Genomic DNA, 26,179 nt, shown 5'->3' on the forward strand with positions numbered 1-26,179 from the left:
CAAGCTTCAATTCAATTTTCTGCAGAAAAAAATTTCAAAAAGCTCGTGATTTAAATAGATAGATTTGTATTTGTTGTCCTTGAATTGGAAGTATGGTACAGAAAGTTAGAAATACAGAAATGTTGCGCTAGAAATATTAGTTTCGGTGGTTCAAGTGCGGCGGCGGTTTCCTTTTGGAATGGATGAGTCCAGAAGCAAGGGGCTCAGCTTCGCTGGGATCGAGCCAGAAAAGCGAGAGGCAGGGTAGGCGACAAGATATACAGGCACTCGTTGAAGATGAATCCTATTAACTCTGTTAAGTATTGAGTTACAGGGGTTAGATTACCTTATTACGCCGTGGTATTGCGCTCTGACATCCAAGTCCCAGATGTTCAAGCACCAGCAAAGTCGGAAATAGTTGTCAAGCTCTTCCTTTGAATCCTGAGCAGTTACAGTAACGAGCCAGAGTAAGAAAGCGTACCTGGCTGTAATATAAAATGTGAGTTGAAGTAGCACCCGTCAGCAGGGACAAGTAGGGGTTTTGTTTCTTTTTGCTGTCGCAAGCGAGCGTTTTCGAATCAATGACAGTAGCTAAAGTCGTGTCTCAAAAAAGTAAGAATGGGAAAAGACAGTACCGGAGGAGATCTGTGACTTGAGCAGTTCTTCGTATTTTTCTTTGACCAGCTGCTCGAGCGGCGTGAAGTCGACGCGTTTCGAGTCTTGGTGGAAACCGTGATGGCGAAAATACAGTCCCTGCATGTTCCTGTCCACGTTCAGGCCCTCCTCGCCGAAGTGGAAGGTGCGCGAGATGTCAGGGATCAAGCAGTCGCGGCCTGAGAATAGATTATAAATCCATCATATCTTGAGAGGAAACATACCTTTTCTGTTGGAAGGGTTGCGCATCCACACGTCCCAGTCCGTCATTCTCTCTTTTGGCAGCCACTTAGGGAGGAGCTCGTCGAGAATGGCGCGCGAAGTGGCCCATCCGAGACCTGGCATTCCTTCAACTCGGTATATTTCCCGTGCGTTGCCGATCGCGTGCTCCATTCCGTGGTCATTCCATGCGGAAACGCAGTAAATCTACTCAAAAGTTATTATCGAGCAAAAACGCGAAAAAGTACCTGTGGATCCATTTTGAAGATTGGCATCACGTGGGCCATATAGTGGAAGAAGTCCGGCGAGATCTGCAGATCGTCTTCGATGACGATGATGTGCTCGCTGGTCGAGAAGATTTCGTTCATCACCGTCGTCAGAGCGCGGCGGTAATGCTGACTTACTCGAGCAGCTTTGGTTCCTTCAGGCTTCGATTGAATCACTCTGTTTCTGGCTCAACGTGGGAACTATCTCACAAGGAAAAAAACTCGGTTGCATCAATAAAATATATTTTTATAAAGGATCAGCCTTTCCTTATTGCAAAAAGATTGGCGACTGCAACTGATTCCGCAAAGAAGCCATCGATAGATACAACAATATTGGCCCTGTTGACACCTTCCGCGTTAAGAATATTGAAGAGGGTCCGGAAGAGGTACTTGGGTCGATTGGCGGCCATAACCAGAATCGGGACATCCTCGAGAGCATCGAGCCCAGGATCGTCTTGGAAAGAAATTGGCGCCGGGGAGGTGCAGGAGCAAACCGTCCTGAACATTTCGAAGAGTTTCTGGTTTCCGCAAAATGTTGCGCGACGTTCTGCGTCTTCACCACTCCACGAGCTAAGAAGAAAAGGAAACGATCAGTTCTATTGTGTGGGAAGTTACCATGAGTGCCGCTGCTCTGCATTATGTGTAGTTTTGGACTTGACGATTCCGCTAGGAAGGTTGAGAAGAAGATAGGACACGACGGAGAAGAAGAAAGCCGCCACAGCAACGAGAATCGCCCAGATCGATGGGACTAATCGACTTACCCCCATCCATCACATCTGAACGAGTTAAATTCTAGAGCGTACCTACTTTTAAATGAATAGTGTTTATCAATAATATAAAAAAAAACAAGACAAATTGTATCAGGAATGTGGGAGTTCATCTTTTTCGCGACATGAATTGGCTCAAGTCCTGGCTAGCAAAACGCTCAGCTTTTCGTTCCTTCACCGTCTTTCTTTTCGGCTTCGCCGGTTCTTTCTCCTCTCCCTCTTTTGGTTCCGTTCCCTTTTTTGGAGGCATCGCTGGGACTCGGCTTTTTCGTCTGATTATCTTGGGCTTTTTCGTTGGCAGTTGGCTTTCGTGAGGGATTTTAACCTGAAAATAGGTTGATTACATGATCATCAGCATTTTTACTAGTTTTCACGAGACCCCTCTGTTTTGCCCAAAACATACCCCCAGGATATGCGCTGGAATTTTTACAATTACGATCAGGCTGCACTTCCACTTGTTGATTAGTAATTTATTTATTACCTCATCACTCCACTCGTCCATTCGCGGATTAAAATAGCTGAACTGGATGGACTCGTAGGCCTTGTTGTCTTCATAAGTCCGCTCGTGAACTTTTCTTGGCACCGTTTTTACCCAGGAGTTATTCTCGTCTGGGTCAGTGACATTTTCTTCTTTGAAATTTGGCCACTTGGCAAATCTGAACTTCTCAAAAATGTTCAATGGTCGGACGTGACTGTAGTTCGAAACATCTTGGAGTGTCGAAAGATCTTCGAAGACTTGCTCCTCCTCTTGAACTTGATCGTTTTCAGCCGTTTTAAGGCCTTTGGAAGAGTTGCCGATTTCCATGCTGCTTTGGCGTTTGGATGGTCCAGCAATGTGGTTAGAGCACCCGGCTTGCATCCACGGCTCGAGTGTAACTGGCGTTTGTCGGATCATACCGGTCTTTGAGGCCGAAATACCAGAACGGGAGGGTTGATAATAGCGACTATTGACAAGAGCCTTCTGTTTCTCCATTCTCTCGTAACGCGCAAGTCGTTCTCTGTGCTCCCTTGCAAGTGGAATATCATCATCTTCGTCGAAAAAGTTCATTCGACGATCTTGAGTGTTGCCGATCACGGAAAGCTCTGGATCCGGAAGAGCAAATTCCGATGCGCCGTGTTTTTGCCTGGAGACCGATTTCTGCGTTGATTGCTTGTGAATTTTTTTCCGGAGTTTTTGGTAGAAATTTTCTGTAAGCAGCCCTTCGTGCTTCCCCTGTCAGAATGGGCTGCTCTTTGGGCTTTGCGCGGACGGCAGGAGGGATGGAAAAGACGGTTTCGGGAACTGAGCTACTGTAATCCATTTCTGAAGCTTCAACTGGGGCTTTGGCCTTGTCATTTTGCCGTGTCAGGTTGAATTCTGTTTCTGGTACGCGACTAGTGTATTCCAGATTAGACGGGCCAGCCATGTCGTGCTCACGGAGGTATTCCTCTGCGGTCATTAGCTTCTCATTCGGATCAATATCTACCCCGTCATCGTCATCGGTTTCATCTTCGAAAAATGAGTCCGGTGCTAATAGATCCTCTTCAAATCGATCGCTATTAAATCCTTCTTCATTCTCGGAATCGTCACTTTCGAACAGCTTCACTTCAGGCTCTTTCTTCTTCTTTTCGACGAAATATTCCTCGATCTTTGGCGGCTCTCCCACGGCGAGGTCCTCCTTCGGATGATTCGGGTTGTAGATATATTTTTTCAGGTCCAAAAAGTACTCCATTTTGACAAGGGGCACATCTTTCACTCGCAGTGTCTTTTCTGCGAAAAGATCGTCGGTTCTTTCGCCTTGGTAGAGCAAGTATTCGTAATCTTCCTCGGTCTCGACGGAGAATTCCTACAGATTGATTCAGCACAAGAGTCAGCAAAAAGAGATAGAAGGTACCTTGAAGGCGATGAATTGAGGAAGCTGAGGATTAGACGGCGGGAAAGGGCAGTAAAAGAGCAGGGGTTTCCCGGTTATTTGGAATTCTGTGCTGTAGACTCCAAAAACGATCCCTAACTCGATCGGCTCTGTGTAATTGAAGGAGGATTTGTCCGAGTGATCAGACGAAATCACTTTGCGCCAGTCAGCTTCGGCATTTAGCCTGACCTTCGACGAATACTTCGATTCATCCTTTTTCAGTGGTTTACAAGACTATGCGTTTCGGCTGTTTTTGCGCTGTAAGCCACTTTCCTGGATAGACACGACGATTTTCTTGAGAACTTTGTCATGAGAAATGACGATTTTGGCATGTTTCCGCGAGATGGACTTGTCTGCCTTGATAACGAGCGCGGTCGTGTTCTCACCGAAGTCGATCTGAATTTTATTTGATGAAAAAGATGAAAATAGAGAATCCACTTGATTTCTTACCGCTTGCTTGGCCGGGCGAGTGATCTGGTAAGTGTGGTCGAAGCGCATCGGAACACGGAGATTTTTTGTCTTGTGCTCAAGCCAAAACATGTTTGAGCCCAGTTCGATTACTTTTTCTGAAAGAAATATTTTGAGGATGAGGTCACAGAATAAGAATGAATATTGCAGAGTAACTAGAGAGTTGCTAAGATAACTGTCTTTCACGTAGACCCTGACTTTCAGCCACACAACAGCGAAAGACCTAAAGGCGTAAGCCCTTGAAAACTGGATATTCTCATAAAGATAAAACTCTTTTTGAATGTAGATAAAGTTAAAAAAGGCTAGCGTCGTTAGGCATTTTACTAAAATGACTCAAAATAAGTGTGAATCTAAAAAAAAGTTAATTCATCAAATTTAACTATTCTATCGTGAAATTGAAAAATATACATGAAATGTTTCCGACTGCGTTGGTACTTAGGTATTATGAGAATCAATTATTATTCCCGGAATAAAAAAGGAATTTATTATTTAAAAAGTATGAATTTTTGTTTTGAAATAAGAAAAAAATAATTAACCAGATAATCAATAAACTTTTCTCTCGATTTCTACAAATTCCTAAAATAGAGATAGCTTATGTGACAGTAAAGAACAGAAGATAAGAGTAGTGGAGTTCCTATTTTTTCCTTTTCGGAGGATTTCTCAGTTGAAAAGGCGCGCGCCGCCCACGCTTTGTCAGAGAAAGATTTGGCGTTTTCGGCGATTTGGAATTTGGGATTCGCTAATTTGAATTCAAATTTATGTTTTAATTAACCTCCGTAAAATTGCACTCTTGTTCGCTTTTTATGTCTGAAATTGAAAGTCTCTCTTTTTGAAATTTTCTTCTTTGAAAAACATTAACTCGGAATTGGGAATTCTAGAATGGAAGCGATCGCGGATCAAGATCTCAAAACTGCCATCACAGCCGTCTCCAAACTGATTCAGTTTGAGAACAAGGGACAGCTTCTGAACATCAACTCGGCCGAGAAGATCTTTCTCAAAGTTCAGATGCACAGAATTCCCAATCTCGGCGGCACTCAAGAATGTACGCTTCTTCTTAAATAAGATATCACGTGATAGAAAATTTAAATTGGAGTAGACACAGAAAATTGGTCGATTTTTAAATTGAAATTTTTAGTGCGAGTGCGCAACATCCTTCCTAACCGTCTATTTCCCGAGGATGCTTCCACTTGTTTCATCATTAAAAACACGGACGAGAAAAAGGATGATGAGAACTGCATCGAAAAGACGAAAGAGCTCCTCAAGGAACAGGGAATCACGGGAGACATGTTCATCACTCTCGATCAGCTCAAGAAAGAATACAAAGGTTCTGCTTCTCAAAAGATCTTAATTTTCACTTTTTCTCGCCAGGCCACGAATTGAAAAGAAAGCTGGCCCAACAGTTCGACGTGTTTTTTTCGGACTCTCGAATCGCCCAGCTCGCACTGCCGCATCTCGGCAAAGAGTTCATGTCCCGACGACGAGTGCCCTTCGTCATCCGCATGGAACGCGTCCACAAAATCAAGCAAGAAGTCGACCTCGTCCTGCGCACCGTCCAATTCATCGTTTCCGGAAAAGGCGACAATGTAAATGTACACTTTGGACACACGCAAATGTCACACGAGCAGCTCATTGAAAACATCAAGGTAAAATACCAAAACTTAAAAACTTCATTTGTCTTTCTAGAGCTTGATCGAAAAATTAGGCGAACTGATCCCTCGTGGCGTCAAGAACATCAAGTGTCTCCATGTTCAGGTATTTCGGACGTTCTCTGGTCCGATTAAGATCGATTTTAGGGCACGAATACGAAGGCAATTCCTATTTACCGCTGCAACAAAATGGACCCATCAGTGAACGAACCATCGGGAATTGAGCTCGAGCGACAGAACATGCAGAAACAGCTGAAGGAGATGATGTCCGATGTTCAAATAAAGCAGAAGAAGAGATCAAAGGAACGGTCCTCTCTAATTGATCAAGAGAAGGTAGCATCTCAGGTTTTACGTGATGGGAGAAACTTTTTGTTGTTAATAAGCAAGGGTGATCATGACGTAAATCACAATTATGCTTATATTTTCTTATCGATGCACTATTGTTGATTACATTTTTACAAAGTCTAAAATTGATGCGGAGTTATTGTGTTCGGACCCTTTAATCAGATGCCGAAAAAAGAAAAGAACAAGCAAAAGAGGAAGACGGAGGAAAAGGCTCAAGAAGAAAAGGAAAATGAACAACCTGAATCAGCTCCCGTGAAAAAAGAAAAGAAGAAGAAGGCTGTCGAAGCTGAAGAGCCAGAGCCTGTCAAAGAAGAGGCGAAAAAGAAAGCGAAGAAGGGCAAGAAAGAAGCGGAAAAGGTGGAAAAGAAAGTTGCAGAAAAAGTGGAATCGAAACCGGAACTTGGAAAACGCCGAGCATCGACAAGAAGCCAGAAGGCCAAACGAGCGAAGATCGAGTAGTTTAGCGTCTGAAATTGAACTATTTTTAATAACTTATTAATTAAAATTTGTCGGACGCTCCTCCTCAACCGTTTGCGTAAGCTGTATCGCTTTTAGAATGATCAAGAATGGGTATGACGAGTAAAACGACTAGTAGTGTGCCGCCAACGCGCGAGAAAGACGCGTTCGCTGGCTTCCACTACGACGATCTAAATGATTTTGATAATGAATATAAATCGGCGCTGGGCGATTGGGAGGATTTTCCAACCCGCAAATTCAAGGTAAAGCCCCTTCTTCTTTCTTCTATCCGTACCTCAATTTATAGGCACGAGGAATCATCACGTGCTTGTGTTTGAATATCGACGTGGACCCAGAAGACTGGCGAGAAGATCTCGCAAAAGATGTGCCCGTCGCTAGAAGAGAGGGAACTATAAATGCTTGGGATGTAAATGACAACTTTGACAATGAACTCCCTCCTCAAGGTATTTCTTCTTCTATACCAGAACTAGAATCTGGTTAACACTTGTCAACCCTGTTTAGACGTTATCTACCGCAACATCCAGGACACAATCAAATCGAACTTCATCGAGCTCGCCCCTCGCGTCCTCCAAACCAACACCTTTAACTGGAAACAACTCCACCACAGCGATGCCTACAAGCAGAAGATCTTTCAAAACATCGACAACATGGTTCGCATCACGCAATCGCGCATGGGCCGTGCCGAAGACCAACCTCTCATTTGTTTTCACTACAATGGACACGATGTGCCCAGACCAACGGAAAACGGAGAAATTTGGGTGTTTAGTCGACAAATGACACAGGTACATACTTAACGGTAGACTTCGTGTGACCGTCACATTATTAAATCTATTAGAAAAGTCTTGGCTCAAGCAATCTTTAGTATCACCCACTAAACGTCCCAGAAGAACTGGCCTCCAAGATCGGCAGCGGCATCTACATCTGGGACTGCTGTAATGCCGGCCTGATCATCGAAAAGTTTAACAAAAAATACACGGGCAATGGTACCAATTTCCACTTTGCCGCGTGCGGCCGTGACGAATTCCGACCGATCAAGAGAAACATTTCCGCGGACATCTTCACCGCATGCCTCACAAATCCGATCAAGACGACGCTCAAGTGGGCTCTAGGGCGCGATATTGCAAAAATCATTTGCCCAGATATTCAACCCATCATGATCGACAGATACCTTCCTGACTGGTATTCTAAGATAATCTGCTTTTCTTGCTAAAACACTCTTTTCTAGCGACTTTGGCGAAAGAAAAGACCGAAAAACACTTCACGGCGAGCTCGGCTGGATCATGACCGGCTTGTTAGAATCAATCGCCTGGGACTCTATGGCCAAGTCCGAGCTAAAGTCCTGTCGAAAGGCCTTCAAGCTGTTCCACGACGGATTTCGCTGCGACTCGCTTCTGTCCGGTCTTTATCGAAATTTTCTTATAGCAGATAGAATTATGCGCTCTTACGGGTGCAATCCAGAATGCTCTCCAGAGCTACCAAAGGTAATTGAACTAATTGAAGGATTGTGATAAAGCTAAACTTGCTTTCAGAATATGCATACTCATCCCATGTGGAAAATGTGGGATTCAACAGTGGACCGTGCTCTCACTCAACTTCAACGGAATCTAAAACCTGACCCCCTCGTCGATGCTCAATGCCAAAGCTGCTTCTTCCCTACCTGTAATTAGAAAGACTTATTCTGATTACCATTTTTGATGCCCTTTTTAGTAAAGGAAACTCACCTGGAGTTCTACGACCAGTGCCTTAACTCATTCGAAAATCTCATTCAACTGCCTGTATATAAACGCGATGTGGTCGACAAGCCTCCCATCTACTTACCTCTCGCCCTTCAGTCTATTCTCGAGCAAGCGCCGCGAATTAAAGCTCTCAGCCTCTTTGCTCGCTATATGGACACTTGCCCTAGTGCCATTTACAACACCCTCGCTGCTGGTCTCAATCAAGGTCAGTTCTGGCGAGTTTTCAGGAATTTTGAGTTGGTTACTTTTAGAACAAAACTCATATTTGATGCGTTTACTCGACGGGCTTGCGTACAGCAAGCAGCCGCACTTCTGGATGGTGTTTATTTGGACGAAACTGATTGTCTTCCAGAACAAAGTTGTTGGGAACCTATGGCGCCCACGTGACCAGAAAGACAAGAAGAATAAGTCTTTCATTGTACCGATGGAGTACTTTTTCAAGTTCTGTTTGATCCCGCTCGCGAAACACTGATACGAGCCATGGTAAATTACCTTTCCTTTCTTCCTTAACTAAATTTTACCCAAGTCGGCGTTCGTTATTGCTCGAATTTGCGAGGAAAAGGGCACTCTCACCGATCCTGACCACTCGGCCCAACACGACGTCTACAGCATGTTTACCAAGAACCAAAACTCAAACAACGGTCTTCCATCTCCTGACTATCTCTATAATCTTCCGCTTTTCCTCCTCAACGACGATGGCTACCCGCCGAACACGGGCGATCCCTTGTTACGCAAATGGCTCCTTATCCTTACTGGCCGTATTTGGGAAGATTACCCTTACGCTTTTCAACGAGCCTTTAGAGGCGACTACGTCGAGCCCATTATCATGGATTTCCTGCGTGAAGACAAAGATCCACTTGGTTCGAATCTGATTGTCCAGCTCATCTTATTTCTTCTTTTTAGTTCGCGCTGCAGCTGTTTACGCGATTGGAACTTACATTGGCTGTCGGATAGACAACGAAGACGGCCGATCGGACCGAGAAAGCCACCACGACAAGACGGATCCGATTCACAAGCTTACTCTCATTGCTGCGGAGCTCTCGAACTCGCGATATACTGACGATGCTTGCTGGCTTGTTCGCAAAGAAATTGTGTGCAGCTTGCAGTTATTCGTGGCTCGATACTACGACAAGTTGAGTAAAGACTTTCATAAATTGGTGAACAATACCTCTGGCAAGCGACGTGTCTCAATCGGCACAATCAACAGTAGAATGCATAATCGTGGATCACGACCTGGTAGCACTCACTCTTCTCCACAAAAGGTAAGCATTGATTTTCCGAAATTCAGCGATATCAGAGGTTAGGAACACCCTTAAATATACTTGATTTTCAGCCACAGCAAAGTGTATCTGCTGATCACATCACTGCTGCCCGCACACCACCTAACCCTCCGGTGGAGAAAACACCGATCCAGTACTTCGAAGAGCTCTCAACCGGTGTTTTCTTAATTGAAAACCCCATTCATAACATTGCTCTCGCCATTCTGAAGCTCGCCATGGATCCGCACACGTAAAAATTTATATCGAAGTCCACATTTGACCATGATTTTCAGCGAGGTCGCTAGGGATGCAAAACATCTCTTCGACATTGTTTTCAAGCAAGTCGGCAGGCGAAAAAACTCCGGACACAGCAGTCACGTGCGATCGAACAGCGCGCACTTGGAAATTATACCGAGTCATTCTCGTCAAAACAGCGCGAACTTGGAACGCGTTCGAGAGGATTCCAACGACTCGAGTGGGAGTCAATCGTCGTGTCATTCAAGCGGCATTCAAAGGGCCGCGCAAATTCATGTTAAAAAGTCAACCTTCTTCAAATATGCCTCGAAAGACTGGCTTCGAAGTCAACTTAAGCAAGAGCCCGTAATACCGCTCAATCTTTATGTCAACACTCAAAAAGCAACGCAGCGACAGCATGGTTAGATATTATCAACCCATCCTCTTTTCATCCTCCTTTTTCAGACCTAGACCGCGCCCATGAACTCTCCGAAGACGCTCGAAACGAGCAGCGAAATCGTTCGCGCTCGAAGCCCCAAAATCGCGACGAGCAAAGTGCACAAGCAACTCACATATTCAACGCTGCCAAAACGCACAACAAACGCATCCTAGAACGATCGAAGACGATCTTCTCAGGCTCTGAAGTCAGCGATCTTCGTCAAATGGTACACTTTGGCGAGGTTGATGAGAAGATTTCTTCGATGATGTTTGTTCCTTACAACGAAGCGTTGATTGCAACTGGACAGTCGGGAATTCATCTCATAGATTTCGCGTACTTGCCTTTCGACATTCAAGGTACCCATCATTTTATCTAACTCAAAAGAAAGCTGAATCCTTTATCGAGTTTATCTGAAGCTCGATACTTCGAACAACACTTTTTTAAGAATAATAAGTCCCCTTAGGACCCCCTATATTTTGAATTGAAATTTTCATAGATGGCGACACCCGAAACGCTCAAAGCCGAATAATAGCGACGGACAAGGGTGTACATCTCACTTCAATGGCAATCATGAACCAAGTAAGAATCAAATCTCGTTGACAACTGATAACCTTTCATTCAGGGAACTTCGCCGATTGTAGTAGCTTCATCGACCGATGGTTGTGTCAAGTTGCGCAAGTTGAGACGAAGCCTGGAAGGACGGCTAGAAATTCAAGACTCAATCCTTACCTCGTGGAGGGTCGCACCGGTTGGTCGGAGGCAAGAGATCAAACTTGCTTGGGACGAAAGCTACCTCGCATGTTCCTTCCAAGAGCGCAACACTGCAGGTAAGCTACTTAGTAGTAGCTAGTCTAGCTAATATTTAGATCAAAAATTTATCAACAATTTTCCTAGTTGTGACTCTATGGGATGGTGAACAAGAGCGCCGGGTCCATCGAGTAGCCCCAGTTGCGCTAGAAAATCGAGAAGTAACCTGCTTTGCAATCATGGGCGACTTTGGCCTCAAGTGTGAAGACTTGCTTTGCGGCACCGATGATGGTGGAATCTGGAAGATCGACACAAGAAGCGGCCGCTTCCTCACAGCGAAGTTCGGCGATCGAATGCAAAGCAGAGCAAAGGGCCACAAAGTCGTTGGCATGGACACAAGTCACGATAAAGTAATGGCTGGCTACGCCGATGGCACGGTGAAAGTTTGGGATGTTCGGTAAGATAGAGTAGAGTTGAAATTTTCAGCCTTTCATTCTTTCTTTAGAAAAATGTCGAAAGAGCTGGAAAAGCTGAAATTCGGAAAGAGCGATAATTCGAAGTCTGAGTGTTGCCAGGCCTTCGCTGGATCGCTAAAGTATAACTATTTCGCGCACAATCTGCGCGCGGATCTATTCGTCCGTCGCAAATCGCACCAAGAGTAAGAACACCTTGACCACCAAATCTAACAAGGATTGTTTAGAGCGAGGGAGTCTTCGCTTCTCTTGGACCCTATTTATTCGTTTAAAAGTTCATCTGCCGCTCGGATGTTTATGAGCAAGCCGGATCCGAAGATCCTGCACCCGACATCACTCGCTACCCATCCGTTCAACCCTTTTCTCGCAGTTGCTACGCGTCCCGGAGAATCCGGCGACTTTAATCCTGGAGTGATCTCTGTCTGGATGCCCAAGAATAAAAAATATTCATGACGATTATTACTAAAACTCAATATTATTATTAGACAATATTATTTCTTATTTCGCCACGTTCTTATATGCGCCTGTTCTGTTCACTGCCAAAATCGAGCAACTCAAGAGTGCTCGATTGCTATTTTCAACATTTTCAAACATTTTTCAAAATCTCAACAAAATATAATGTGCCTAACTTTTTTACTTGAAACTTAGATTTTTCAATAAAAAAGACTTATAAGAAATGGCATTCGATCGATTCCCCGGTCCCGGATTCGGGTTAGAACGAAGGCCTCCTCCTCGCAGATTCACACCCCCGGGGCCACATGACCACGAAGATTTCGTGATTAAACAACAACTCAAAGCCGGGAAGTTATTTCAACAAGACTCCTGCGCTCTGTGTCTGTTTTTCGAGGAGACAAATACGGCGGCTTTTACGTGCGATAAAGACGGCGGAGGGAGAAAGTTCTACTGCGCTAAGCATGTGAAAAAGATTCCGGAACACAACAGGGAACATAAAAACTACCATGCGCCAATGACGATATATCCGCATCCGACGATGAAGCGAAAGGAGTTTGACGATATTCTGGACAAGAATATTGATGATACAGAGGTAAACGCTTGTTTTCCATCTTTTGCTATTTGCTACTGTAGCTTTTGGCCGACTGTATGATCGAAGAGCTCAACATCCACAAAGCGGCGATGATCAAGTCAGTCCACGATCGAGCAAAAGCGATGCGGGAGCATTGGGCGAGAGCGATGCTCATTCAAGAAGGCGTAGTCAAAGCCAGCTCCGAGCGGAACAGTGAAGAACGAAAAAAAAGAATAATGGCCGTGCAGCAACGCTATGACCTGATTAAACAGCCGCTTGAGGACTTTCGCAGTGGCAAACTAACTGATGAGTTCGACTTTAAACGTGCTGCGCTTAAAACCATCGACTACAGTAAGTTCACCTGCTATTGATAAGTTGTGATTTAAAATCCTCTTCAGTTCAAAAATGTAAAATCGCGCATCCACTATCTACGGAAGTTGGCATCGCACCTGGTGGAAAATATTACGACGCCTTTGGCCCAACTCCGATGCTTTTCTCTTGGGCAAAGGTCGATGCGATCAATTGCCACTGGCGCGATCTCTCCGCCGCCAAGCTCGTTTACGTCGAGCCAAACGAGATGCCAAAGTGGAACCTTCGCGATTTTCCTGTCATCACTGTCGAGCATCCTGATAGAGCAAAGCTCGGTGTTGCGATGATCGCGGCTATTTCTTTGCGAGCACGAGTGCTGATTGAATGTGGTTTTATCCGACCCTACGAGAACATGGATCAAATAAGGGAGTTGGCGCAGAAATCAGCGGCTAATCAAAAGACACTTGCGGTGATTTACCGAAACGATACTGACGATAGTCTTCACCGAATGGCTCTTCGCTACTTGTCACGTGAGCCCTTTCTCCCTTCTTCTTCCTCATTCTCCCTTAGCTACGTTCAAAGATACGCGAGAAACTCTGGCTTTGCAGATATTCTTCGAGCTGATCGACGAAGAAATGAATGTAAAAGACGTCGTTTCCCTGATCAGAGAGGAATTCCGCGCCCCGGGTCTCGAGTATCAACTTCGAAAGAACTACCGAGGCATAACTCTCAACACTTTCATCATCTTCCCTCAAGATGAACTGGAGCTAAAATTCATTAAAAAAGCACTTGATAGCGATCCTTATTTATTCAAGCGAGATGGAGTCGCAAAGGTTGAAGGTAGATTCATATTTTCGCATATATTTCGGACTTTGAATTTATTTTAGTAAAGAGCAAATCGAACTTCATTCTGACCGACTTGGACGACCCAAACAATCCACCTGTTATCATCACAGAGCAGCGACTCAAGGATAAAAATTTTCTCGAGTGCCCGGACGATCTGCAAGTGTCGATGGCGATGCCAGCGATGGTGATTGAGTGTTGGTTTGATTTGGCGCATCCGACCGGTGGCGAGAAAAACTACGATCCTATCATCAAGCAAATGTTAATCATGTCTAGTCTACATGAGATCCGACTGGAGGTCAACCAGATGACCAAACCTCTTAAGATCTCGCTTGAGAAGCCTTGCGACTATGAACGAATGCCTTGGGTTTGGCTTTGCGCGGCAAAGGTAAGAAAACATGTTATAAATGACTTTCCATAAGAATTTTTCGGTCAAAAAAATTTTTTCTGAGTTATCACCATATTCTGAAAGCCCGTGTCAGAATTAGTAGAATCCCCAAATTCTATCACTTGATGACGTCACGATGTAACTGATGATTGAAGGTCCAGTTTTAACTCTTCTTTTCCATTAGGTCAGGGGAAAATCAATCGAAGAAGAGTTGGACGCGATGTGGAAAAAGCGAATATACGGGTTTGCCGCAATTGACGAAGAAAGAGCTGACTGTCTTGATAGACGCGAATATGATTCGTATTCGTCCTCAGAATATTCTGATTATTAGAACTAGCCTCGTCAGTAGGTGCCGTTCTCTCTTCGGGATCTTTGACCTCATAATGTACATTTATTTTAAATTACTAAACTCACTGCGAAACAGCTCTAGGTTTTCCTAGTATACTGTATACTATCAAAACTAGCCTTATCACAATTACTATCACATTCTTCGTTTATTGCCTTTTTCAAGTCCAATAGCAAAATCGCTATTTAAATAGTAAGTTTCAAGTTCAATAGCAAAATCGCTATTTAAATAGTAAGTTTCAAGTTCAGTAAAACTGGAAAAAGCTGTACAACTGCCGATTCACTATCAATTTTCTATTCTAGTAGAATGGAATACATACCCACTTCGCAAGGGTCAGTCGGTCGGATCTTGTGCTGCCAATGTGGCGTTCCAATTGAACCAAATCCGACGAATACATGTGTGACTTGCTTGAAAGGGCAAGTGGACATCACCCAAGGAATCCCTCGACAGTCAGGTATTTATCATCTTCAACGCAAAAAAACGTCGACTTATCTAGTGGTTAACTTTTGTCGCGGCTGTGACCGATACCTTCAGCCACCAAGCTCATGGATTCAAGCTGATCTCGAGTCGCGGGAATTGCTGACGCTCCTGATTAAGAAACTCAAGGGCAACTTGACAGATGTACGCCTCACCGATGCTAGCTTCATTTGGACAGAACCGCATTCCAAGCGAATTAAAATCAAACTCACAGTGCAGAAAGAAATTCAAGAGGGAGCTGTTCTCGAGCAGATCATTCCCATTGAATTCGTTGTTCAAGGTAATTTCAAGGTATTGATTGAACAAGATTAACTTGTTATCAGGACAGCAGTGTACTGATTGCCAGCGAGTCGAAGCGAAGAACTTCTGGAAGAGCGTAGTGCAAGTGCGTCAAAAAGTCAAGCACAAACGAACTTTCCTCTACTTGGAACAAGTTATTCTAAAATACAACATGTTCGAGAACACTATCCGAATTGGCCCTACTCAGCACGGCCTCGATTTTTCTACGGCCGTCCTCAAGATAGCCGAAAACTTGTCGAATTCCTCCAACAAGTGGTGCCGATTAAGTACAAAACAGCTCAGAAGCTGGTCGGGCACGATACTCATAATGCAACTTATAACTATAAGCAAACTTATCACTGTGAACTGCCAGTAGTTTGCAAAGATGATCTTGTTTGTCTGGATAAAAAATTAGCCGCAAAAATGGGTGAGTAAGCTGTTAATTGAAATCAAGGAAGAGTAACTTCTTATTCAGGAAATATGGGACAGTTGTTGATCTGTCTTCGAGTGACTTCAACAATTCAGCTGATTGATCCGGCCACTCTTCAGCTCCGAGAAGTCGACGGGTCCCATTACTGGGCTAATCCTTTTGAACCGATTGCTTCTTCCGCGCGTTTGGTTAAGGTGAGGCTTATTTTGAAAATATCAGATGATTGAACATATTTTTTAGTTTGTAGTGATGGAGAAAGAACTACTAGGAAAGAATGATAGAAACCACAAGGCGGGCCAGGGTAAACTGAGCTTCAAACACCAGCTGGCAGATCTTTACGTGATTCGCGAAGATGAGCTCGGCACTCACGACGACTACATTCACTGTAGAACACATTTGGGTCAACATCTCGACGTTGGAGATGAAGTCCTAGGTTATGACATGAAGAATATGAACTGCAACAGCGATGCCTTGGACGGAATGAATGGTAATCACCCTGACGCGGTGCTAGTGAGAAAGATCTATGGCGACTCTAGAAGACGAGCTCAATTGCGAAAGTTCAAGCTGCGCCGAGTTATTGAATACAAAACTGATAAGGTACGAGTATTATTGAAAATAGTTGACTAATTCATGTTAAAGGATGACGAAGATGTACAGCGAATGGAGGAAGAACTAGAAGAAGATCCAGAAGTGAGAACGAATGTTAATATGTATCACAACCCAGAAGCCAACTTCTCGGATAATGAAGATTTGCCAAGAGTGGACCTTGCCGAGTTGTTAGACGCCGTTAATCTGGATGATAAAACTGTTCCAGCTGATTTTTAAATCTAAAATTAACGTGTGCTGGATTATCTCAAACAACTTTTTTCCGTTTCAGAATGCGTTTTCTCCGTCGATTCTCGCTTCAAAGCAGAAGCTACAGAAAGCGATACGTAAAGGACTACGATTTTATGGAGACGGTTCCGGCGGTCGAGGCGAATTTGAAAGAACACGGCTTCAGAAACATTGGCGGACACTTCGTCGATGCTTCCAAAATAACGAACATGCTCATGCTCTCCGCTGATCGAGCACATTATGCGTATGTTCTGCCATTTCAACCCACTCCTATGCAGAAGTTGCTCGCAAGTTCGAGTAGCGAAGAGCTGTTGAACACGATCATGGTTGAGTACAACCAACTATCAGACGATGACAGAAGTGAAGTGATAAAATATCTTGGCTTTGGGTCGAATCAGAATCTTCCCACGACGCATCCAGCTGTTGCTAGGACCTTCATCGACGTTGCCAATTTACTTCCAAATGTTGATCCAACTGTTCTTCTCCCACTACTCAAGAGAGCCTCTGCTATGGAATTCGATTCTTCTTCGAACTGTATCAAACAGATCACGACTTCCATCGAGTACAATATCAACGAGCTGGGGTTGATAGACTGCGCCCTGCTTCACGACACATTGAACAAGAAATACTCCTCAATGTATTCGAATTCCAGCACCGAAGCGTTGCTCAAAGCACGAGGGAAAGTTCTCTTCTCTCAAATGGAAATTCAAAACTACCACGGGCAGGATAACTTCGATCTAGATGACGTGAGAATAGTTTGTCTACTGATGGAGCTTCTCGATTACCCTGCTCAAACGAGTCTACTCTCAACACTGGAAGGAGCTCTTTATAATTCGGCAATGGATCGAGGCGATTCGGAAATAATGGCACTGATCGAATGCGTTTTAGTCGGCGAAGTTTTACTTAAAGATGCGGAGCGAAACAAGCGCAGTAAATCATTATCCAAATACAGTAAACACTTCCAAACTTGCGAGATAGCTGCTCTAGTCTCTGCTGTAACGGGTTGTCATTACTTTTCAACAGATGTGACTGTTCCAGAAATATCAGCTCGAGTGGAATCTCTTACCCTTGGCCTTTCGAATCTTATCTCGTCTTCAGGAGATGTGGAACTGCTGACAGAATATGAAGAAAGAATGGAAATCTATACCGACAAATTAGAATCTCTCGATGTCCGAAATTTAGGTGGAATCTACGCTCTTCTGAACAACCAAGACATCCAGCAAATGTATCGAATAAAAGACGCGAGTTATTCTGACAGAGCGCCTGTTAAATTATCTTCTGCTTTATTGCCAAGCCTGTAAATACATGCTTATATGTAAATTAAAAGTTTATAACTAGAAATTCCAATTTACATGGGAATTCTTATTCTTTCCTCTTCAATGCAGTGCAAAATATCGATGTCACTAGCAAATCTTGATTGCGTGCGATTCAAAAAGCCAGCTTTGCTTTTCTCAACTGAATACAGATTCAATCAGTCAAGCTTTTACTTTCGTAACTGAAATTTTCCGTTTATGTCTGAAGGTTTCATTTATTTTACTTTATGCATGAAAAAATAACGATATATACAGCGCACAATAGCTTGATATGCGTTAGCTTATGTACAGAATTGAATTAAGATGATGAAGTTTATGTGCAATTGGATGCATTTGTACATTTTTCTGTTGATGGGTGGTTGTCGAGACTGTTTCACAGGTTGTGACTCAATGTTGCTAGTAAAAGTTTAGTATTTACAAGTTTGAATTGGCATACCTAAATTAGTAAAGTGTAATAACATTCTTCGATTTAAAACGTTTCAAGCAGATCGGGCATCTTTTCAAGCTCGCCAAACACGAACTTTCAAATCGATGCCCACAGGACGTTATGCACGAGTGTTCATGATTCTCTGTATCGTAAGGACACATGCAAATACAACATTCGTCAATATTTTTCGCTCGATCGGCGATCGTTTCGTTGAGGGGTTGCTCTTTTAGAAGATTGTCGACTTTGTCACTGAGATTATTGACTTTTTCTTTCGTCGCTTCAAGAATCTGCTCAGACGCATCGATGTGGTCAATGTGACTTTTACAGAAGTCATCATAATAAAGGAGGTCTTTAGCCAATTTCGAATTAGCCTCTTCAGTCCAACTTATATAGAATAATCCGCTATTCTGGTAATTGTGCAATTTATCCTCGCCATGTTTTTCCTTGAAATCCACGGAAGCTGATTGATATTCTTTCAGGCTTTTTAGAATTTGATTTTCCTTTTCAAGCAAATTTCGGGAGTCAAGCGCGAGAATCTCTTCACTTTTGTAGTTCTCTTGGCATTCTTCTAGCTCTGACAGAAGTGTCTCAATCTCCACGATTTTCTTGTACTGTTTCAGGGATTTGAGGTCTGTTGCATTTTTATTAAAAGAATATCCTAGTCTCATTTTGTTTTATGTCGGCAATGACGAGGAAAAACTTTTTGGAAAGCTAAATTTGCCACACAACTCAAGTGCGCCTGAGATTTTATCTGCATCGTTTACGGTTAGGGAAAAGTGCCCACAGGAAATCTGAAAGAAAGATTGGAAATCTTTACAGAAAAATTAGAAAAAGTCGATGTACGAGATTTTGATGGAATCTACGCTCTTCTGAACAACCAAGACATCCAGCAAATGTAGCAAATTATCTTCTGCTTTTTTACTGACTTGGCAGTGCTGACTCTGTTATAAAATGAACAACCATTGAATCTAAAAACTGAATCTAGAGGCACTGAAGTTTCAATTTTTTAACCGTTGTTTTAGCCTGCTTTGCCGAAAGATTGAGAATGAGGAAGTTCAATAGTTCATTTACAGAAAACTCGAATTTATTTTTTCCTTTTCAAGAAAAAAAAAACGATATATACAGCGTAAGATAGCTTCGCATCTAGTGATTTATGAGCAGATTGTTATTTACAGTTTGTAGCGGTTCATTCTTTACATCGTTCTGTTCTCGAATCGCTGGCTAAACTTAGAATAAGTAAGCTATAAGTATAAAAGTAATTCACCTCAACTAATAAAGCGTGATGACTTTATTCGATTTAAAACGTTGAAAGCAGATTGGGCATCTCTTGTTAGACAATCTATTCAAGCAAGAACTTCCGAATCGATGACCACAAGTTGTTATCGCCGAGTGTTTATGATTTTCTGTATCGTAGGGGCAGAGGCAAATGGCACACTCGTCAACCTTCGGACTTTCCGGAATTGTTTCGTTGAGTGGCTGGTCTTTGAGTAGATTTTCGACTTTTTCACCCAGAGCATTGACCTTTCCTTTTTTCTCTTCAAGAATCAAATCAGACTTGACAACCTCTTCTCTGTGACTCTTATAGTAGCGAGTGTAGTAGATGAGATCCTTTGCAAATTTGCAGTTGTAGTTTGAACTTGATAGGGTATTCTGGTACTCGAGCAACTTATCATCGCCATTATTAGTCTTGAAGTCGCTAATAGCTGCAGCATATTCTCTCAGGCTATTTATGAATTGCATCTCCTTCTCAAGCAAATTTCGTGAATCGAGTACAATTTTCTCTTCGCTTTTAAAATCTTCTTGGCTTTGTTCTAGTTCCGTTAGAAGTGACTGAATCTTCATGATCGTTTTGTACTGTTTGAGGGCTTTAAAGTCTTTCGCTTTTTTTACAAAAGAATGTCGTCGTCTCATTTTGTGTCTTTTCTCGGTTCTGACAATGAACTTTTAGAAAAGCTGAATTTGCCACACAACTCAAAAGCGCCTTAGATTTTATCTGCACTGTTCACGGTTACAGCAACTACTCGCCCGCCAAAAAATCTCCCGCGAAAAAAGTCAAAATCAACAGAAATCCACACTAACCACTCACTCAATAACCACCTTCACATCAGCAAGAAGTTCTAAACTAACGAACGCCTGCAAAAAAAAGACACAACACAGAGTTAAAAAATATCCAACAAGTGTGTATTCAACTGAATAAAGAGTGAATGTTGGGAGATTTCCGACAGACTGTCTGAAAGAAATTACCGCTTCGTTAGCAGTGAAAATAACCTCCTTCGTAGGCAGTATGCAGCAGCCCGATCAGTTGAGTGGAGATCTTAATTGCAATTTAAAAATTAGCCAGAAAGAAAGCAAAATTACCTGATTTATTTGCCGTTTCGGACCCGACAAGTTCGGGAACTAACTAAAATTAAAAAAAGAGCCCTCACAACAACATGGATTCTAGAGACAAATTCGCAAAAGAGAAGCTAGGTGATCCAAAGTGAAAGCGATCACTGGTGCGATTAAGGATCCAGCCGCATGAGCTCAATCAAACAATTTCTTCTGTATATGTTTATTTGGGTCCAGCTCTTTTCGCGACCGCAAATTTTGACGGGTGATCCTTTGCTTTCGCGAAAATCTTATCGCGCCCTTCTTAGAGTTCGCAGCTAGTCGAGTGTAAACTCGCTTGCTGGAAGTCCTACTCGAGTCTAAACGGTTTTTCGATGTTCGGATGGTGGGCCCAGCTGGAATGTATCAACCGCGCGATTAGACGAAAACGTGAAAAACTGGCACCTGACGAGTGGAATCGCATTCAACCCATCTCTCTTGACAAACTCGGCTTTCAGAAGCGCGCTAGAACGTTGATCTGGGTTTCTTCCGACGCTCTTTAGCGGAACTCCGCTAAATCCGCCTCTTTTGAATAAGCAATTATAGGGTTTAAATCGAAAGCCCAGTTTCAAAGAGACTCTGTTTTCTTAAGAAGTTCCGACGAGAATCGAGTCAACCAAATTACAGAAAATGAAGTTTATGTCTGAGCTTTTTTTAGGCAGAATACAGAGTGCAAAATCACTAGTGATAAAATTTATTCTTGTGGACGGTCGAAAGGTTAGTCTAACAGTGTTAAAATAGGCAGTGAGCTACGAATTTCTCTAGCAGGATGCTCTTCTTAGTCTTCTCGGGGAAGTTCTACGTCTGCAATGGGTTGTTCTTGTGAAGCCTCTGCTTCTTCAAGACGCCGAATCTCCGCGAAAGCTCGTTGATCATCTTCGAGAATTCTTCAGAATAAGTTATGGAAAATCAGCTAAGTAGCAACTTACTGTTGGGCGCTTCCGAACTCGTCGCTTTGATTATCCCCGAGCGCAAGTTCGTGTTGATAGAATCTTTGCATCATTTCTGGGGACCGATATGCATCTCCAAGGTCGAGCCAGGGCTGATCGATGTAAGATAGACGAAACTTCATGTAGTCCCTTGCAGTCAGCAGACTCAACAGTCCTGTGTCGACGAAGATCTTCATCGCGTTCCAATAATCAAAGAGGAGGGTCCGTGTTTTTTCGTGCAGCTGGTCTTCTGTAGAATTTGCGATGAGGTTCTGGATCTTTCGAACAGATACTTTTCCTTGGTTGTTCAGGAACGTTCTTCGACTCCTACGACCCAGACGAAACCCCCGGTTTGCAATGTTGTACTTTGATTTGACTTCCCTCACTAAAAATAAACGTTTATTTCTTCTTGGGGAGTACTTTCACTTACTTGTGTTGTTAATGTGAATGGTGAGGAACAACAATTCGTGGTACCGGTTACGCCCAGGAAAAACTCGTCCTTGATTTTCCATCTCTCGCTGTTGTCTATCTCAAATCAACCGAATAGAACCTTTTGGCGGAATTCCAGTCTAACGAAAAAGGAGTTGTGTCTAAAATACCGCTTTCTCATTTGCGGAAAACAAATGGTTCGATCTTATAAATCAAGAAATTTCTTCACTAATCAAGATTTCATGTTAATCTACAGTAGACTACTGATAGCATAAAGGTGCATCTCGATTGAGTTCCTTGCTTCCGAGCGCCGCTAATAATAATCGGCGGTGTTATCGTTTAGCGCCACCTTGTTCTTCCTCCGCTCTCCTGCCGAGAGCCCCTTATCATTTCAGCCCTTGCACTTTTTGCAGTAACCGGAAAGGAAGAAAATAAGGTAAACGCATAGATGGCACTTCCTTTCTTTCTAATCAATTCTTCAGAGCTCATTTTTTCGTCGAAGAGTTTTTCACCCAACCCAGTAACGAAACATGATGCGTACAGTATTTGCCTTGCTTTCCTTATCATCTTCTCTCCCAGTCTCCGAGGTAATCGAAAAAGAGATATTTGCTGGGCATCGAGCGTGTTTTCAGGATGAATTTATTGGTACAACCGCAGCTACTCCTGACCTGCCAGACTTTCTATTCAAGCATTTTGGCGAGCCACCCCTTACGGACTCGCAAATGCTCAATATTCTTATTGGAAGGATGGTATCACAGCTGTTAAAAGTGTATTCTAATTTATCTCTTCGAAAACACAGTGTTACCAACAAGCACGAGCACGGCAATCCCAGCTGAACTCCTGACAGAGCAACCAGAAAAGTTTGACGAATTAACTACTCCTGCTCCAATGAATCTTGATCTTACCAAGGCCGCGGAGAAGGAAACAGTCGACTTATTGGAGGTTGAAATCATAGAAGAAATCGAAAAGACTGATTCGATCCAGGCTGGATCTGACGCGAGCGCCCTCCAGAGGTAAGAGTCTTCATGAAAAGATGAATTTATATTTGATTTTTTGTTCAAATATTGATATGAATATTTTAATTCTAGCGCGCTCTGGATGGTCCTACCTCTCATTTTCGCCTTGTTTTAAAGAGAAACGAAGTCCTCTTTCCCCTTTTCTTGTAATTACTGTAAATAAAGTCGACCCTTCAAAGTTTCATGTTTGTGTGTTAATTTTTATTCGATTTTCAGCGATATTTTTTGTGAATTTTTTAATTTGAGAGGAACACACCTATAAACGGGGTTAGTGAGTTCTAGTTTTGTTTTGTTAGAAAAGAGTTACTTCATTTTGCCAAGTTTGCGTATCTCAGTTACTGTAATAACGTGCTCTATACATATAAATATATTTCACGAGATGCAGCTTTGGAAAATGAGCTTTTTAGTACTTTTTGTGTTAAATTTTTTGATAATGGAGGAGGGGCGAAATAGCACTCGGGTAGATTATCAGAAGGCAATAATATAAAATAGAGAAAAAAACAATTAGAAAAAAGATGATCCCTATTTTCAGTTAGGGTCAGCTGCGACGCGGTCAATTCGAAGCTAAACATTCAAAAAGGAAATTTGAAAAATTCAGCTTAGAGTTGAGTGCGTCTTGAAAAAAAATTACTATTTTTTGAGCGGGATTTGAGCGGTTTCACAGAGCTTGAGTGTAAACAATATTAATATAAAGTTAAGAAAGAGCAAAGAATAAAAACTGCTATTGGAAAAGTGCTAGAATAAAAACGACGAGCGCACTGAGCATCACTTGGCTCGCCGAAGAATCTGCCGGAGTTGTGGCCGATTCCGCCGGAGTGGTCGTGTCCGGTCGGGGAGTGCTTGCACTCGTCGTATTACTCGCTGGAGTGGAGTCTGTTGATGCTGCTGAACTGGTTATTTTTTGAGAAGGAGCGGTTGTGTTGGTTGATTCTGTTGCTGGAATTTCATCTGTGTTTGTTTCTGTCGATTTTGAGGTATTTGATTGAGTGGTTGAGATGCTTTCTGCTGCAGCTTCTGTCACGGCCGCTTCTTCTGTACTGACGACTGGTTTTTCTGTTGCTGGCGACTCTGCTTCTGTCTGAGCAGATGTAGACGAGGATTCAGTGGAAGCGATGGTTGATGAAGATGTTCCCACCGATGAAGCGGTATCCTTCAATAAAATTGTTAAATTATTGAATGAAGAAGCCTCAACTGAATCTTAAAATGGGATACTACGAACATTTGAAGGAAAATATAATCTATTGATAGTAAATGTACCTCAGCGGTCAGTAATCCTGACTGTGTAGTTGTGGTTGACCTAGCAGTAGTGCTGGGTGCGGTATCGTTTTCTGTTACGCCGCTTGGTGAAACCGAAGTCGACGCTGTGACGGGAACGGTGCTCTCGACTTCAATCAGCGTATCGGCTGTTGTGGCGGCGGGAAGCTCGATATTCTCTGGAACGGTGAACAAGTCAATTATCGGGCTTTCCGTTGTCTGGAAAAGTAGATCGAGAAGATCTGCGGGAAGCTCGGTCGGACCGAGAATGTCAAAAGGAGAGTCCGTCGACAACTCAGCAAGCAGCTCATCGATCTTAATTGAAGCGTAAAAATATGTTCTATTTCCTTGAAATTATGAAATACATTTCAAAATTATCAACCCAAATTATGTTCGAATTTTTCTGATGTGGCAAATTTTGGCCTCCACAGGAACTTTATTATCGATTAACTAACTTAACGTTGTCACTATGTCATCATTACGGAAGAATGCCGATTTAGGATGTCAACCCTCTGGAATTCAAGAAGTTAGCCTTCCAAATACCAACTAGACTGAACAACTATGACCGCTAAAACATGAGCAGTTTAACAAACACAAACAAGGCATCCATGAAGTTTTATTTAGGCAACGCACTTTGACGTATACAAAACAATCACACCCGAAAAAAGAAAACATAATTTTAAAACTCACGGAGCTCTGAGTGGGGCCAGGGCTGAGAAGCTCCTGCGCCTGGGCGACGGCGGCGATGGCGAAGAGTTTCATTTCGCTCTGTTCAGGCAGGCGCAACTGCTCTCGGGAAAACGTACAGTTTACAGTTTTTTAAGTAGCCCCCGCAATCTGTCAAATCTCGAAACTGGCGGTGGTGGGGGCAAGGGAAGTAGCAGAGGGATGAATCACCAGTGGCGAGGCCAAACACCGCACTCCATTGTACGATTCGCACGCCCACAGGCGCAGACATCGATTCGCACCACCACCACCTGCGCCAAGTCTCATTAAAAACATAGTGAGGCCCCGGACGGTGTGGACACACCAGCGCACCGCATCGATCAGCCGATCATGTCATTGATAACCCACGGAATTCAACGACGGAATTTAATTTTAAACCCCGGAAAACTCTTGATGTTTCACATCAAAAAAAAAAGTATTCGGTTAGAGATCTTACACCTCAAATCTCTTTGAATTTTGACAATTTTAGAGACAAATTTATTTAAAAAAAAATATTTTATTTTTGATTCGAATATAATGACGGAAACTTACTGAAGAGCTAACTGTTGTTGCTGGAAGTTCTGGCCAAGGAGTATTTGCCAAAATAGCATTTGAAATGTCCGTCGTAAAATCGACAAAATCCAACGTGTTTTCTGTTGTAGAAGGAATTATAAATGATGGAGCTGTTGTTGGAATCAAAAAAGAGTCAAAAGATTCAGTCGTATCTGGAAACAAGCCTTGAAAGAAATCGCCCGTGGTTTCAATGTTGAGAATGTCAAACCAACTTTGAGTCGTTGTGTCGAGAAAAAGATCGATGTTTTCTGTAAAAAGTGGGCTGGGATTCTCTGTTGGCGATTGTCGTTTTTCTCTTGAGACTGTACTTTTGCTTGATGATACTGTAACAAGCGAAAAAAAAGCTTTCATTTCAGACTCAATCCGATGGAAAAAAAAAAGTTAATTTTGTTCTCTATATTTTTCTTTATTTGACTAAGTCTTGGGCTGCGTGTGAGGTGCTGGTGCTGGGCTAAAATGAGAGCGATAATGGGAGGAGGATGATTCAACCGATCGAGGACTGAGTTGGTGGAGGAGCACCTCGCCGCACACAATCACGTAAAAGCATACTCAGCGTTTTAAATGCCCTCATGACGCAATTTTTAATATTCGTCATTCCAAGAAATTTTTCTGAGAGTTTCTTTTTGAACAATTAA

General features: G+C 43.0%; 8 protein-coding genes and 2 long non-coding RNA genes across 13 annotated transcripts; 5 read left to right on the forward strand and 5 right to left on the reverse strand.

Moving 5' to 3' along the window:
• Nucleotides 1–74: 74 nt before the first annotated feature.
• On the reverse strand, nt 75–1,929 carry LOC145707684 (protein O-linked-mannose beta-1,2-N-acetylglucosaminyltransferase 1-like). The gene is made up of 8 exons (XM_081785245.1): nt 1,734–1,929; nt 1,381–1,688; nt 1,101–1,294; nt 858–1,059; nt 615–812; nt 461–570; nt 326–420; nt 75–283 (listed from the first exon to the last, which is right to left on the reverse strand). Exons 1-8 carry the CDS (start codon nt 1,883–1,885, stop codon nt 151–153), a joined length of 1,392 nt encoding a protein of 463 aa, XP_081641371.1. The 5' UTR covers nt 1,886–1,929; the 3' UTR covers nt 75–150.
• An 829-nt stretch (nt 1,930–2,758) lies between these two features.
• On the reverse strand, nt 2,759–4,348 carry LOC145707683 (uncharacterized). The gene is made up of 4 exons (XM_081785244.1): nt 4,228–4,348; nt 4,059–4,173; nt 3,760–3,998; nt 2,759–3,711 (listed from the first exon to the last, which is right to left on the reverse strand). The coding sequence occupies exons 1-4, from the start codon at nt 4,315–4,317 to the stop codon at nt 2,911–2,913; spliced, it is 1,245 nt and encodes a 414-aa protein (XP_081641370.1). The 5' UTR covers nt 4,318–4,348; the 3' UTR covers nt 2,759–2,910.
• Nucleotides 4,349–5,088: 740 nt separating this feature from the next.
• LOC145706404 (ribosomal L1 domain-containing protein 1-like) lies at nt 5,089–6,763 on the forward strand. Its single transcript, XM_081783801.1, has 6 exons — nt 5,089–5,287; nt 5,381–5,569; nt 5,614–5,888; nt 5,929–5,997; nt 6,039–6,192; nt 6,397–6,763. Exons 1-6 carry the CDS (start codon nt 5,125–5,127, stop codon nt 6,693–6,695), a joined length of 1,149 nt encoding a protein of 382 aa, XP_081639927.1. The 5' UTR covers nt 5,089–5,124; the 3' UTR covers nt 6,696–6,763.
• A 10-nt stretch (nt 6,764–6,773) lies between these two features.
• Nucleotides 6,774–12,238, forward strand: LOC145706403 (regulatory-associated protein of mTOR-like). Of its 2 annotated transcripts, XM_081783798.1 has the most exons (11): nt 8,793–8,932; nt 8,976–9,309; nt 9,353–9,711; nt 9,783–9,958; nt 10,002–10,363; nt 10,408–10,737; nt 10,878–10,960; nt 11,004–11,208; nt 11,276–11,585; nt 11,634–11,786; nt 11,829–12,238. In XM_081783798.1, exons 1-11 carry the CDS (start codon nt 8,930–8,932, stop codon nt 12,052–12,054), a joined length of 2,541 nt encoding a protein of 846 aa, XP_081639924.1. In that variant the 5' UTR covers nt 8,793–8,929; the 3' UTR covers nt 12,055–12,238. The 2 variants fall into 2 exon arrangements, with proteins under 2 accessions (XP_081639925.1, XP_081639924.1); XM_081783799.1 differs by lacking the exons at nt 9,353–9,711; nt 9,783–9,958; nt 10,002–10,363; ... (4 more) ...; nt 11,634–11,786; nt 11,829–12,238 and adding exons at nt 6,774–6,955; nt 7,000–7,156; nt 7,215–7,495; ... (2 more) ...; nt 8,243–8,372; nt 8,421–8,654 and having other exon boundaries at nt 8,701–8,932; nt 8,976–9,124.
• A 39-nt stretch (nt 12,239–12,277) lies between these two features.
• On the forward strand, nt 12,278–14,759 carry LOC145707420 (uncharacterized). Its single transcript, XM_081784945.1, has 6 exons — nt 12,278–12,646; nt 12,688–12,976; nt 13,024–13,464; nt 13,505–13,774; nt 13,822–14,165; nt 14,350–14,759. Exons 1-6 carry the CDS (start codon nt 12,278–12,280, stop codon nt 14,494–14,496), a joined length of 1,860 nt encoding a protein of 619 aa, XP_081641071.1. The 3' UTR covers nt 14,497–14,759.
• Nucleotides 14,760–14,814: 55 nt separating this feature from the next.
• Nucleotides 14,815–16,545, forward strand: LOC145707770 (60S ribosomal export protein NMD3-like). Its single transcript, XM_081785345.1, is given in 7 exon segments — nt 14,815–14,965; nt 15,008–15,268; nt 15,312–15,488; nt 15,491–15,694; nt 15,743–15,891; nt 15,938–16,294; nt 16,337–16,545. Coding segments are annotated over 7 exon segments (1,482 nt in total). The 5' UTR covers nt 14,815–14,817; the 3' UTR covers nt 16,523–16,545.
• Nucleotides 16,546–18,043: 1,498 nt separating this feature from the next.
• Nucleotides 18,044–19,014, reverse strand: LOC145707083 (uncharacterized). Its single transcript, XR_014134727.1, has 2 exons — nt 18,281–19,014; nt 18,044–18,240 (listed from the first exon to the last, which is right to left on the reverse strand). It is a non-coding gene; the product is annotated as an uncharacterized LOC145707083 (long non-coding RNA).
• Nucleotides 19,015–19,318: 304 nt separating this feature from the next.
• Nucleotides 19,319–20,222, reverse strand: LOC145707082 (uncharacterized). 2 transcript variants are annotated; one of them, XM_081784562.1, is made up of 2 exons: nt 19,536–20,222; nt 19,319–19,497 (listed from the first exon to the last, which is right to left on the reverse strand). In XM_081784562.1, exon 1 carries the CDS (start codon nt 20,180–20,182, stop codon nt 19,541–19,543), a length of 642 nt encoding a protein of 213 aa, XP_081640688.1. In that variant the 5' UTR covers nt 20,183–20,222; the 3' UTR covers nt 19,319–19,497; nt 19,536–19,540. The 2 variants fall into 2 exon arrangements, with proteins under 2 accessions (XP_081640688.1, XP_081640687.1); XM_081784561.1 differs by having other exon boundaries at nt 19,321–19,492; nt 19,536–20,221.
• A 2,169-nt stretch (nt 20,223–22,391) lies between these two features.
• Nucleotides 22,392–23,188, forward strand: LOC145707413 (uncharacterized). The gene is made up of 4 exons (XR_014134752.1): nt 22,392–22,432; nt 22,479–22,583; nt 22,629–23,009; nt 23,085–23,188. It is a non-coding gene; the product is annotated as an uncharacterized LOC145707413 (long non-coding RNA).
• On the reverse strand, nt 23,098–25,956 carry LOC145707412 (uncharacterized). Of its 2 annotated transcripts, none has more exons than XM_081784935.1 (3): nt 25,524–25,956; nt 24,270–24,581; nt 23,098–24,162 (listed from the first exon to the last, which is right to left on the reverse strand). In XM_081784935.1, the coding sequence occupies exons 1-3, from the start codon at nt 25,893–25,895 to the stop codon at nt 23,734–23,736; spliced, it is 1,113 nt and encodes a 370-aa protein (XP_081641061.1). In that variant the 5' UTR covers nt 25,896–25,956; the 3' UTR covers nt 23,098–23,733. The 2 variants fall into 2 exon arrangements, with proteins under 2 accessions (XP_081641061.1, XP_081641062.1); XM_081784936.1 differs by lacking the exon at nt 25,524–25,956 and adding an exon at nt 24,957–25,426 and having other exon boundaries at nt 23,101–24,162.
• Between the last annotated feature and the right edge of the window lie 223 nt (nt 25,957–26,179).

The sequence above is a fragment of the Oikopleura dioica genome, chromosome XSR (assembly GCF_907165135.1).
Source record: "Oikopleura dioica chromosome XSR, OKI2018_I68_1.0, whole genome shotgun sequence".
Taxonomy (NCBI): Eukaryota; Metazoa; Chordata; class Appendicularia; order Copelata; family Oikopleuridae; genus Oikopleura; species Oikopleura dioica.